Here is a 13,471-nt window from a genome sequence, read left to right on the forward strand (position 1 = left end):
GCAACATTCCCATCACCAATGTCCCAAATCTCCCTCCTCCCCATCCCACCCATGCTTGTACTCTAGAAAGGCTTTCTATTTCCTTCATACATTCTCATTGTTAGGATAGTTCTCAATGTAGTAATTTCTCTAACTAAACTCATCACTCTTTGTGGTGAGCTTCATGAAGTGAGCTGGAAAATCCAGCCCTCCTCTCTTTTATCTTTGAAACTTATTGTGAGAATGTCTTTCATTTTTATTAAAACCCGTAAATGAGTGAGACTATTCTGTGTCTTTCTCTCTCTCTCTCTTACTTATTTCACTCAGCATAATAGATTCCATTTACATCATGTATAGAAAAATTTCATGACTTCATCTCTCCTGATGGCTGCATAATATTCCATTGTGTATATGTACCATAGTTTCTTTAGTCATTCATCTGTTGAAGGGCATATTGGTATAAAATATATTTATTGACTATGCCAAGATTATTTAGTAATTCAATACAGTATATTAAATGTTCAATAAAATACAATAATTAAATGTTTTAAAGGGGATCCAAAATTCTCTTTAAAAAACATACAATGTGCAGAAAAAATATGTATTTTGTAAAAATATAATCATAATAAAAGATGCACTAAAATATCAGAATTATATTAAGGAAAAGTTTTCTTTTCTCTAATAAAACAGATATCATGAAGGACTGGACAAAAAATCAAGAATGTGAATTTTTAAATATTTATTCTTTAAAATATATTTTTCAAACTTCACTGAGGGCAGGACACCAAAATAACTGCTATGCATAAAAAATGAACAAGAGAAAGACTTTGACAAAACTGATTAGTATGGCAGTGAAAGAAATTATTGACTAGTGTCTTAAAAAGTTAACAAACTAAAATAGGACAAAGATGAAGGAGGGAAAATTAATTTTTCTTTAAAAAGACCAGCTCTGGAAAAAGCTCCAAGTTGAATTTGAGTATCAACTAGCCTGGATGAAAATGGAGATGGGGTTGGAAAAGGAAGAAACATTACACATAGAGAAATCAAGTGTGTATACACTTTTTAGTAAATCATGAAAGCTGAAAATGAAAGACACAGATTTAAAAATATAACTTGTATACTAGTTTATGTAAAAGATAGAAGAATAAAAAATGAGGATATGTTATTGCATTATAACTGATAATACTAATGTAGAAACAATTCTTTTTTTTCTCAATAATTTCAAGCAGGGGCCAGAGAGATAGCACGTAGGTAGAGTGTTTTCCTTACATGCAGAAGGATGATGGTTCGAATCCTGACATCCCATATGGTTGCCCAAGCCTGCCAGTAGCAATTTCTGAGCATAGGGCCAGGAGTAACCCGGGAGTGCTGCCAGGTGTGACCCAAAACAAAAAAACAAAAAAATTAATAATAATTTCAAGCAATTTTATTAGTGAGTGGCTTCTGCAATAGATCCTAGAACCAAGTAATTTAGTCACTCATCATGTACGTTTTTGCAAATTAATTATCCCTTTTCCTTATTTTTATTTTTATTACTTCTTTGATTCTTTTCTTCCTATCTCTCTTCAATTCAACCAATGTTACTATTATATCATAAAGCCCATGCTGTCAGGTTTTTTTTTTGTTGTTTGTTTTTTTAAGAAAGGAACCTCAACACACAAGAAATGACGGATGATACTATATAGGGTAGTATAGTGCTCACTACCATATTGCTTAGTACTCTAGGCATGAAAATTATGCTAATCCTAAAATGCTTCAGCCACAATCTAACCCTGAAAGCTTCATTTAACAAAAGTTCACCTCTGCCATTGATGATGTGTCTAAAAATTGGAAAATCTTTCCCACTTGGTGTCTCTGGCCCAATTGTTTTTACTTCTTTTTTCTTTTTTACCCCTCTTTTCTTTTTTTTTTTCTTTCTCTACTTAATCTATATTTTAGCTATTTATCTTTTCTTAATTTAATTCTTTCTTAAGCATTAAGACCCTTGCTAGGAGGATCAGGCCTCCAACAACAACTTATGAATAGATTTCTAATGGCTGTCTATAAGTGGGCATGAGTTTATATACAGTAGACTCCTCTATGTCTGCCCAATCTATATTGTAAACAATCCATGCCTACAGTGAATTAACCTCTCTTTATATCATCCTTCGTTCCCCCTTCAGAACTCTTTCTATCCTCTCACCCCCCCCAATACTAATCTGTTATCCCTTCCTACTTAACCCTCTTTACCCTCACTTCTAAACTCATTAGGTACTGAGACAAACCTCCTGCCCCAATAAGTCATCACCAAGCTCCCAAACTGAAAGGACACACTCTCTTTCCCATATCTCAAGCCCTGGAAAGAAGCTGCAACCACCACTCCTGTTGACTCATTCTATGTGGCCATTCTTCTCACACACCCTAAATGTGATCTGTTGTCTGCTACCAGATTAAGCTCCAGAAGGACCCTCAACTCAAGGACACTACCTGATTCCTTACTGGTGCAAAATATTTCTCAAATTCAATAAGACCCATGATATGGGATTAAAATGTACCCAGATTCTCAGCCCCCAAGAATGTCTCAAAAGACTTAACAGGGTACCTATATTTTTGTATGTTTAATAGTTCAGTATTTATACCATTTAGTGTGTTTATTTACAAAGATAAAGGTAGCCTCCTCCATCTCTTTTTATTGTTTTTTATTTTACTTTATTTAGCAATATATATGTTATGTATGTGTATATATATATTTATATTTATAATTTTACTTGTTTTGGCTCTACTTGATACAAAATGCAAGAAGAAAAAGTCCTGCATGGGATAAAAGCTAAGGTCAAAACCAGGACACAGAGATTGTATAGCCTGTCATTCTTACCCCCAAATGCACCAGCAATATAAAACTGCACTGTTCTCTTTTGTATAGCCACACTAATATAGGAAATCTTATGTATAGAAACAAGATCTTACATACTAGGGATAAGATCCCATAAATTTTATAATACAGGAGCACCTCTCACCCTGAATATTTGTAATGGGACTCAACTTAGACTCCATGTGATCAGACAGCAACCATCCAACACAGAACCCCAGATCCCAACCAAAAAAGCAACACAGTTCTCTGCAAAAGTACCAAAAATCAAACTCCCTCTGGGGAGTTCCTAATACTGCTCTGGCACCAACTTGTGTTAGGTTAATATGACATCCTGATGTCAAGAAAACAACAACAACTTGATCTAAAAGCAGGTTGCCCTACCCTCATCACATAATGGTAAGATGAAATCAGAAGACACTCTGTTCTTGGATCTCTGCAAAAACAAGATCACTAATTATAGAAACTACAACAATCATGACAGAGCAGAACTTCTAGAACCATAAAGAAAGACTCTATCCTAGATTTTTTCCTATTACCTGTGCAAATACCAAGATCTCTAATTACAGAGGACTGATTTTGTCAACCACAAATGAGCAGAACATGTCCTTGGCACCATAAAAAGACCCTTGTAATTTGATCATGGCATTTCCCAGAGTCCGTAGTTGTTCCCATGACAGTATGCTTCAAGAGTGGAGAAACCCTGTTTCTCTAAGGCCAAGGGAATTTTCCTTTCTAATTTCCCCATTACTTACTGTTGCCTATGCCAAAAAGAAAAAAAGACCCACAAAGCCTTGCCACATCAGCTCTCCTTCCATTGATTTTCTTTCTTTCTTGATGTTGATGTTTTATTGTTGTTATTTTTGTTGCTCTTGTGTTTTTTGTCATTGCTTGTTTTGGTTTGTTTTTTATTTTATCTTTTTTTTCTCTTCTTTTAATATAGCTTCTAGATGGACTCCTCTCAGCTTCCTAATTTCCCCAACAGTATCACATAATTTGAATCATCTTGTTCTGCCTCATAAATTGATGGAAAAAAAGGAACAAACAGTCACATGAATATTGAGTGGAAATAAAAATGATCAGAATAAAAACCAAACCCAAAGTCAAAGACAACAGAATCAAGATACCTAACCTAAAACAAGCTATATCCAAAGGGGACTTGTTACACTAAGAGTCCAGGGTTCAATGGGAGTGAGGTATGAGATGCATACTGGGAAAAGGGGTGAAGGAAGGACAACACTGTGGTGGGAATGTCCCTAATTCACTGTCATTATGTACAGTAAAAATATTTGTGAAAAACTTGTAATTCACATTGGTCACAAAATTTTTTTAAAAAAAATTAATTTCAAGCGAATTTATTAGTTAGTGGTTTCTACACAGGGTCCCAGACCCAAGTAATTTAGTCCTACTGATAATTTTTTCATGCCATTTCATTTATTTATTTAGGTTTTTGGGGCCATATACAGTGACACTCAAAGGTTTCTCCTGGGCACCTGCACTCAGAATTCATTTCTGGCAGGCTTGAGGGGACTATATACAAACCCAGGTCTGCTGTGTGGGAAGGCAAATGTCCAACCCAACTATACTATCGCTCCAGCCCCTTTCCAAGCCATTAAAGGAGTGTGAGAGCATCCTCCTAGAGCAGATGTACACAAGCAAATAAGCAGTTTACGATGTCACTAGAGTGAAAAATGTAGTCGCAATTGTGAGATCATATTAGCAGGTAGTAATCAAGCTTTTTATCAAGGACTGGTTCTCCTGGCCTTGTCTCTACAATCTTTGGGGTATTATAATATGCAATCTCATTTTATATTCCACAAATGAAAAACTATCTTTCTTAACCAAGATAATTTTTATAAGTTAAATCTATCAACTGTAAATACATATTCAGTTTTTTCTTAAACTTAAGTTTTCTCTGAGTAACACATTTTCATTAGAGAAGGTTATTTTAATCATGTTTGTAATCATGATGCTTAAATAAGGATATTATAAAAAAAAAGCTTATTTTATTAATTTAAGTAAACAACAAATATTTAAATGTTACATAACTATGTTCCAGGAACTATTCTGTATCTTGTAAATTACTGACAAGAAAAGGAGATAAATACACCTTGATTTGAGTAGGCTGCATGTGAGCAAAATGTAAAATAAACAACAAATAATAAATTTGTGTTAAAATCAAATGACTTTAAGTTTGATGATCTATCTAGAGAAAATGACTTTCTTAGAAATTTAAAAAAAGTTAGAGAGTTGATCATGTGAAATATGTTGAATATGTAAAATATTCTTAGATTAGATGGGGCCAGAGCAGTGGCTCAGCAGTAGGGTGTTTGCCTTGCACGTGGCTCACATCGGATGGACTGAGGTTTGATTCTCCAGCATCCCAAATAGTCCCCCAAGCCAGAAGCAATTTCTGAGCGAATAGCCAGGAGAAACCCCTGAGCATCACTGGTGTGTCCCCCAAAAAAGAATTATTTTCAGTCTATAGCTTTAAAGACAGTCCCTGACACTAGTCTTTCTTTTTGTTTTTGTTTTTCCTCCTGCTACTAACTACAATAAACTCGGAGTATCTTTATAATAATTATAGCTATTATAATTACTGTAAATTAATTCTTGATTTGTATTTGTGAATAACAGCCACATTTTTTGCACTTTATGTTTTATTTCAAAATGATACACTTTACCATTCAAATGAGTTATTATAGGTAATTAACATAGAGATAATTATCAACTCTAGGTAAGAAATCTATTGATAGGGAAACAGTAAATAAACACTCCAAGAACAAGGAATATAACTCAAAGTAGTAGAGCATTCACCAAGCATGAGTACTTGAGTTCAATCCCCATAACCACGTAGGCCTCTGATATTGCTGTTTTTCTCCTCCTACTGCCTAGATCTGTGGCCCCTGTTTTAAATAAATTTAAATATTTAATAAACCAAATATTTAAATACCATTTAAAATAAAAAATGAATAACTTCATAAACTATTTTTATAATTTCTATTTTGCTTGACTTGAGAAATGATAGAGTATATGCCTTGTATGAGCTAACCCCAGTGTCAGGATTAGATCCCTGACACTGATTTCCCTTAATAGGCACCGCTACGCCTATAGGCCTGGCATCCACTCCAATAACATTCTTTCCTTAATTACATCCTTAATGTCCATCACAATACAGATCTTTCTTGAAAGGACAATATCACAACTATCTTCCCTGACTGTATTATCTTCCACAACTACAAATCTTCTATTTAAATGTGTTTTCTGATACAAGAGGAAACTGTTTTAATTTATCACTTTTTACTTATTAAGACTAAATTTAATTATATAATTAAAATATCTCAACAAATAACTGAATAATTTAAGAGGAAATAGAGTTTTTATTCCAGTAGTACTGAATGAGGACACCCCAGTTTCGAGTCTTTAAAAATCAAAAGGTAGTACAGAAATACTAGAAAATGATTTGCATTGAGTAGAAGAAAACCAGTAAAAGCTGCAGGAATATATAATGTGATAACATTAGAAAATGACTCATCTGCTGTTTGAGCCCAGTATCTCCATTATAAATGTTATCCTAAAATTATGCCAAAGTTTGGGGTCAGAGCGGTGGTTGCAAAGCAGTAAGACATCTGCCTTGCGTGGGCTAGCCTAGGACGGACCGTTTTATCCCCTGAGTATCACCATGTGTGGCCCCAAAAACAAAACAAACAAAAAAAAATCACAAAAGTTTTAAAATTCTGATCTTGTAAATCATAAGCAGGACAATCAGTAGAATTCTTCATTGTCAAGAACTTCACACTCGGGGGGCCGGAGAGATAGCAATGGATGGTAGGGTGTTTGCCTTGCATGCAGAAGGAGGGTGGTTTCAAATCCCGGTGGTTCCAATCCCAGTGGTTCGAATCCCGGCATCCCATATGGTCCCCCGAGCCTGCCAGGACCGAATTTCTCGGCGTTAGAGCCAGGGAGTAATCCTGAGCACTGCTGGGTGTTGACCCAAAAACAAACAAACCAACAAAACAAACAAAAACACTTCACACTCACTACTCTCCAAAACATCTGTATTCCTAACATTCTATCCTTGCCTTGTAAAAGTAATCTTAAAACTTTGTTATAAAAAGATAACCAGGGGCCCATGAGGTGGCGCTAGAGGTAAGGTGTCTGCCTTGCAAGATCTAGCCAAGGAAAGACGGTGGTTCGATCCTCTGGCGTCCCATATGGTCCCCCCCAAGCCAGGGGCGATTTCTGAGCGCTTAGCCAGGAGTAAACCCTGAGCATCAAACGGGTGTGCCCCCCCCCAAAAAAAAAAACCAAACCAAAAAAAAAAGATATACCAATAATGAAATACATTAATTTTTTTCTTAAAACACTTCCCCTATCCATCTTCCATTCACACCCAGCCATAAAAATACAGGAAAATACAGGTCTTCTCAACACCTCCTTCCTTTGATCTTTGCAAACCAAGATCTCTAATTACAGAAGATTAACAACAGTGACTGACAGAACTTTTGGAACCACAAAGAAAATACTTTATCCAAGATTTGTCCTAACCATCATATTGAAAAGCATATTAATTATAGAGTACTGGATGGTGATGGATGATGGTGAGATAGATGGAGGGTGACCTTTCTCTGCTGGCCTGGGCCACATGCCTACAACCCTCCTTCTTCTAGCCCTGCAGTCTCAGGGTGGCAGTGAGGAAAATGATTCAAAGGCAGTCAGGTTTCAGGAGACATAAACTTTACTAAGTCCTTGGCCACCATGTGTGGTTCCTAAGCTTTTTAAACATTTTAAGCCTGCTCCATAAGTAGCCCTGCATTCAAACCTGACCCAGCAAACAATCTTGTTGAATACCTTCTAAGCCTCTTGCTGAACCTCTCCTTGAATCTTCTCCCCTCAAGGCTCTTGCTGAATTTCTCCCTGAATCCTCTCCCCTATCCTCCTGGTGAGTCAAACAGAAACCAAAGACCCCTCCCCAGATGTGGGCAATTCTGCCTCTAAAAGTAAGCAAAACAGGAATTGGGAGAGGGGGAGTAAACATATGCCTCTTTCTTTAAAAAAAAAAAAAAAAGCATAGGTTATCCTTTTTTTCCTGGCTTCCTGCCTTTGGCAAAGGAGGGAACCTTAATATTCCCAAAGGTCACAAACTCTAAAGTGAAAATTAACATAAGTGCAAAAACCAAGATTTCTAATTATAGAGGACTGACTTTGACAACAATCTGAGTAGAAAAGTTTCAGTTTCCTCTGGCACCATAAAAAAGACCTTGGGATTGATGAGCAAATGATACATAAAGATGATGATACAGAGCCTGTAGTTGTTCCCATGAGAATATGCTTCAATAATGGAGACACCCTGTACCTCTTAGAATTTCCTTTCTAATTTCCCTAATACTTACTGTGCCTATGCAAACTATCAAACAAAACCTTGCCAACCAACCCCCACCCCTTTTTTTTTATTCTTTCTTTTCTTCTTTTAAATTTATTTTTATAGCTTCTAGACCAGTGGCTCCCGCTGTTTTCCTTCTTTTCTTTTAACAAAACCAAAGAACATAATCATTGTGTTCTGCCTCATCTTTCTAATGACTTCTCTGTAAATTGACGAGGGGAAAAAAAAGTGTATGGTTACCAGGGGCAAAGTAGTCTCATGAGCATTGAGTGGAAATGAAAAAAGATCAGACCTAAATATTCAACCCGAAGTCAATTACAATAGAATCACAGAGACTGAAACTACAAACTACAAACAAGCTATACACCAAAGGAACTTTGTTATAGTAGCAATCCAGGAGGCCAAGGATGGAGATCAGGGGAAAGCATGCTGGGGAACAGGGATGGGGAGATCAACAACTGGAGGTGGGAATTACCCTAATGCACAGTCACTGTGTACCTTAAATATTAACTGTTAGAATACTTAGTAATTCACATTGGTCTCAATAAAAAATTATAAAAAAAATACAGGTCTTGGGGCAGGAGCCAACAGTGGTAGGACATTTTTTTGCCTTGCATGCAACTGACCCAGGACGGACCTGGGTTTGATCCCCAAGTGTCCCCAAGCCAGGAGCGATTTCTGAGAGTATAGCAAGGAGTAACCCCCTGAGCAATCACTGGTTATGACTACCACACACACACACACCACACACACACACACACACACACACACCACACACACACACACACACCAACCCGCCAAAAAATACACGGACTTTTCATATCCCACCATGAATCATCAGCTTTAAAAGAACCATTTCAGAATTGCTGCTGGATTTGGGAGTAGATCCATCTCTCAATTTCACTGAACCAGCGCCCCAGAACTACAGTAGATATTTCCCTTGAGTTCAATGGTGGATAATTATTTTGGCTTTCCACCTTCCTATTTCTCTATTTATCCCTTATAATTCTTTTTTCTGATTTAAAAGTGATCTGTCTAGAAATGAGTAGAGATACTAAACTAATATGCAGATACCCCTTCAGTAATAATATTGCAAATTACAGTGTCTAAAAGAAGAGAGCCAGTGAGAGTGGTAGAAGGAAAATAAAGTGCATTGGTGGCATTGAATAATGTACTTATAAAGGATGTTTTAATCATATAACTTAAAACTCAGTCATAGAAAACTTTGTAACTGGTGGGGGGGAAACAACTGTATTATAAACAACCTTGTAACAAAGGGTTAAATAAAGTAATTTAAAAAAAAATGTAGTCCGCCTGCATTTTCGGTGCAGAATGATGTCTCTCATGAATCTTAATTGCTATTCAGAATATTCACTTCACCATGCACACTAAAAAACTCCCATATTAACCTCCAAGTTGAGGTACTATTCTTGCAAATACACGTTAGCTAAAATTTCTCATATTTTTTCTTTAGTCATATTATCATTATTTTAATATTATGAATTTCTCTTTTTGTACCTAAATATTGCTGAATATTATATATGTAAGTTATATATCAAAATTATATATTCTATGACAATTTATGTCTTTGCAGTCAGCCCAGAATATGATTTATGCAAACATTCACTTTTCTATGGCAATAAGAAAAACTTACCTGCCCAGACTTTTGCTGAGGAGTTGTGCCATGCGGTAATCTCAGAATGTGACGGGGCTTGAAGTTCTACCCCATGACTTTTGGGACATTCAATATCAGAGACCAGACTGGAGGAGATGGCCAGAAAAACTTGGTCTTGGAGATATGGCGCCCTTTTCCATTGAGGAGTTTGTTCACCTTTTCTGTTTGTACCTTCATCTTCCCCTTCAGAATCCACAATAAAGACATATTCAGCTTTGAAGAGGTCACTGTGCTGCATTCCTGAGGTTTTGTTTTGCTTTAAATCCTTTTTCTTCTTGTGAAATGTTTTTACTGATGTCTTCAGAATAATCAGTGCCTCTCGATCTCTCTTTTGTTGGCTCCTCAGCATTTTAATGTCAAGTACTCATTGGAATTAGACTGCAATAAATGTAAAGACATTAAAATCCTTGGCAATGGTTTAATAAATAGTTATTTTCTACATATATATTGAAAGCTTAATCTGCTTATAATCTCCAAGGACACACTCTTTGTATTCATTTAAAGTTTATTTTCTCTAATCTTATATGTAAAATATGAAGAAGCACAATAAGAGATAACAAATAATCCAAAGCAACAAAAACCATGAGAATTTGGTCTAAGATATAAATCCTAAGTAATGGTGGTAAGAAATAGACACTCTGATAGAGAAAGTGGTGTTGAATTTCTATTGCATGAAACTCACAACTTTTAAAATTCTTTTAAATATCAGATTTGCTTAGGAGATGTTGGACATTGGACTGTATACTTTTAATAGTACAATTATTTATTCTAGTCCAAAGACAAACAATTTTAATGTCTACAATAGCAATTAAAAAGTCTGATTTAAATGAATTACATTATTTTTAAAAAGAAAACAAAATAACAACACTTTCATAAGATTTGTGAGTAACTGGGAATTGGTGAAGGAATTTAGTTTTAAATCAAAACAAAATCTGTTATACCCTGCATATGACAGAGGAGAAAGTAAATTCTAATAAAAGTTTCAATAAAGAGGAAGTTTCCTGGGGCGGCACAAGGGGTTCCTGAATACAAAGTGTGAACATCCTATGGTGGTACCTCGGTGCTCAGGCACACGAGGCACCATACTCTGCTTGAATCATGAAAATGGCTGGATAAAACACTTATAACATACCTGTTATCTCTAGATTATGCCTTCTTTTAGGACCTGAAGCACATGACCCAGCCCAGATCACCGAAGCAACAACCGAGACCTACAGATTTTTACCCACAGGGCCCAAGCTATCGAACCCTTTCAACCAAACTAAACATGCCCTTTGCTCTATACCCTCCTCGTCTTTTGTTTTGTTTTGTTTTTCCTATTATCTCTTCTTGTCTCCCTCTTCTTCCCACCTTCTCCTCCTCACTATCATCAACTCATCTATGTCAAATAAATAAATACATTGGTTACCTCCTCTATAGGAAAGGAAAGCTGACATATAGAGTGCCTAGTGGACAAAACTGAAAAGGGTAAACACCTCACTTCACTAACACAATGGTCAGTACTCAACGACACAACAACCTATACATACCCAAAAGTTGATCTATTAGTTTTCCTTTCCTTACATAGTACTATACTTAGTACTAGCATGCCTCTTGCTCTCCACACCTCCCAATAGAGTTAGGAATCCTCCTTAAGGGACAAATCCTAAACCACAAACAAACCCATATCTATACCCTATATAACCCCTCCCCCATATACTATCACCCTCTCCCTCCTCCAGAAATCCGACTATTCCTTCACCCCTCAATTCCAACCCCCGATATCCCCACCACACTATAACTCTTTCACCCTCAGTTCTTAATCCATTAGGCATCAAGGACAGACCTCCTACCCAATGAGCCAGTACCCACTACCCAAGTGAAGAGACACCCACTCAAGCTCTCACCTCGTTCCCTGCAAGAAAATACAACCAACACCCTGACAGACTCATGCAGTGTGGCCCTCCTAATCACCTCTCCTAATGTGGACTGTGGCTTGATACGGAACTAGCTCCAAAGGACCCCCACTGCAAGAACTCTACCCAAGACCTCCCTGCCTGGACCCCACACCCTCACAAGAAAATCTCAAAAGACAATGGGGAAGCCTATACTTCTCATAAGTATAGACCTATATATAGGACCTTATATACCTCTTGTCTTATTTCTCCCCAATATGTACAGTGATCTCCTGTATCACTTTCTCCCTTTTTCTTTGTTTTTTTTTTCTGTTTTTTTCTATTTTATTCTTGTTAGTTTCTTTTGTTTTTTTTTTTTTTGTTTTGTTTTGTTTTCTTTTGTTTTAGTTTTTGTTATTTGATTTGATTTGTTTTTGCTTCTTTTGGGTCACTCCTGGCGGCACTCGAAGGTTGCCTCCTGGCCTCTATGCTTGGAGAACATCCCTGTAGGGCCCGGTGGGACCATAAGGGATGCCGGCTTCTGAGCCAACGTCCTTCTACAGGGAAGGACGGACACCTGGTCTCCATGTTATCTCTCCTAGTCCCACTTTATCCTCCTTTAATTATGTCTTTTATTTAATCTTTTTTTTTTAAAGAAACTTTTTTTCCTTTAGATATGTGTGAACATATATATTCTTAGTTTTTGTTGGGAGTCTGGTTTTCTTTTCTCTCCACCCCCTCAAATCCACCAGCAATATAATGTAGCACCACTTCCTCCTGAAAAGACATATTAAACAAAGGGGAAATTGTACGTATAAAAACAAGCTCTTTTCTAATAGGGAATAAGAACTCATACTTGTTTACCAACACAGGGACATCTCCACCCCTGAATGTATGTCATGTGAAATAATTTAGGCTCCAGGGACTAGACACTGACCGTCCAGCCTTTGACTCCTGGATCCCAGACATAGAAAGGACAGAGTTCTCCACAACAGCTCCAAGAACCAAAATCCCCTCCAGGCGCATTTACAATGCTACTCAGACACCAACATGTGCCCAGTTCTAAATTGATAACCTGACAATGAGGAAATGGGAACAACTTGATATAAGAGCAAGTTGTCCTTCCTCATCAGCTATCGATAAGACAAAATCAGAAAACATGTCACCCTTTGATCTGTGCAAAAGCCAAAATCGCTATATACAGATGACTGGTTGTTGCAACCAAGACTGGACGGTATGCATCCAGGGACCAACAACAGCAACAACAGCAACACAAAACTCTAGCCCAGCTTTTGGTCTATGATCTGTTCAACAAACAAGATCTCCAATTCCAGAGGTCTGACTGAGACAACCGCAACTGAACGGGTCTTCTGAAAACATAATGAAAGACTTTATCCCATGCTCCATCCTAGGAGCATCATAATGGACAAGACCACCAACTACAGAAGATGGATTAAAATGACACTGAAGAAGCATAACTGCTAGAATCACAAAGAAAGACTTCATAAGCTCCATTCCTTGAGCTGCACAGCCACCAAGATCTCTAGATACAGAGGTCTGATTTTACCATCCAGCAGAAATCTTCCATAAACCACGAAAGCAACAAGGGGAGAGTAAATGATCATGCAAGGAGTCTATAGTTAATCCCATGACAGTATACTTCAGGGATGGAGAAACCCGTATATCTCCTAGGTCAAGTGAATTCCCTCTAT

At 37.0% G+C, this 13,471-nt stretch overlaps 1 protein-coding gene across 1 annotated transcript in view; it reads right to left on the minus strand.

Moving 5' to 3' along the window:
- Positions 1–13,471, minus strand: part of MLIP (muscular LMNA interacting protein) — a 160,421-nt gene that overhangs the window by 132,585 nt on the left and 14,365 nt on the right. The window contains 3 exon segments of the mRNA XM_049777647.1: positions 9,865–9,897; positions 9,899–10,228; positions 10,231–10,263. Of these exon segments, the coding sequence (XP_049633604.1) occupies positions 9,865–9,897; positions 9,899–10,228; positions 10,231–10,263 (396 nt within the window).

Source organism: Suncus etruscus, chromosome 7 (assembly GCF_024139225.1).
Source record: "Suncus etruscus isolate mSunEtr1 chromosome 7, mSunEtr1.pri.cur, whole genome shotgun sequence".
Lineage (NCBI taxonomy): Eukaryota > Metazoa > Chordata > Mammalia > Eulipotyphla > Soricidae > Suncus > Suncus etruscus.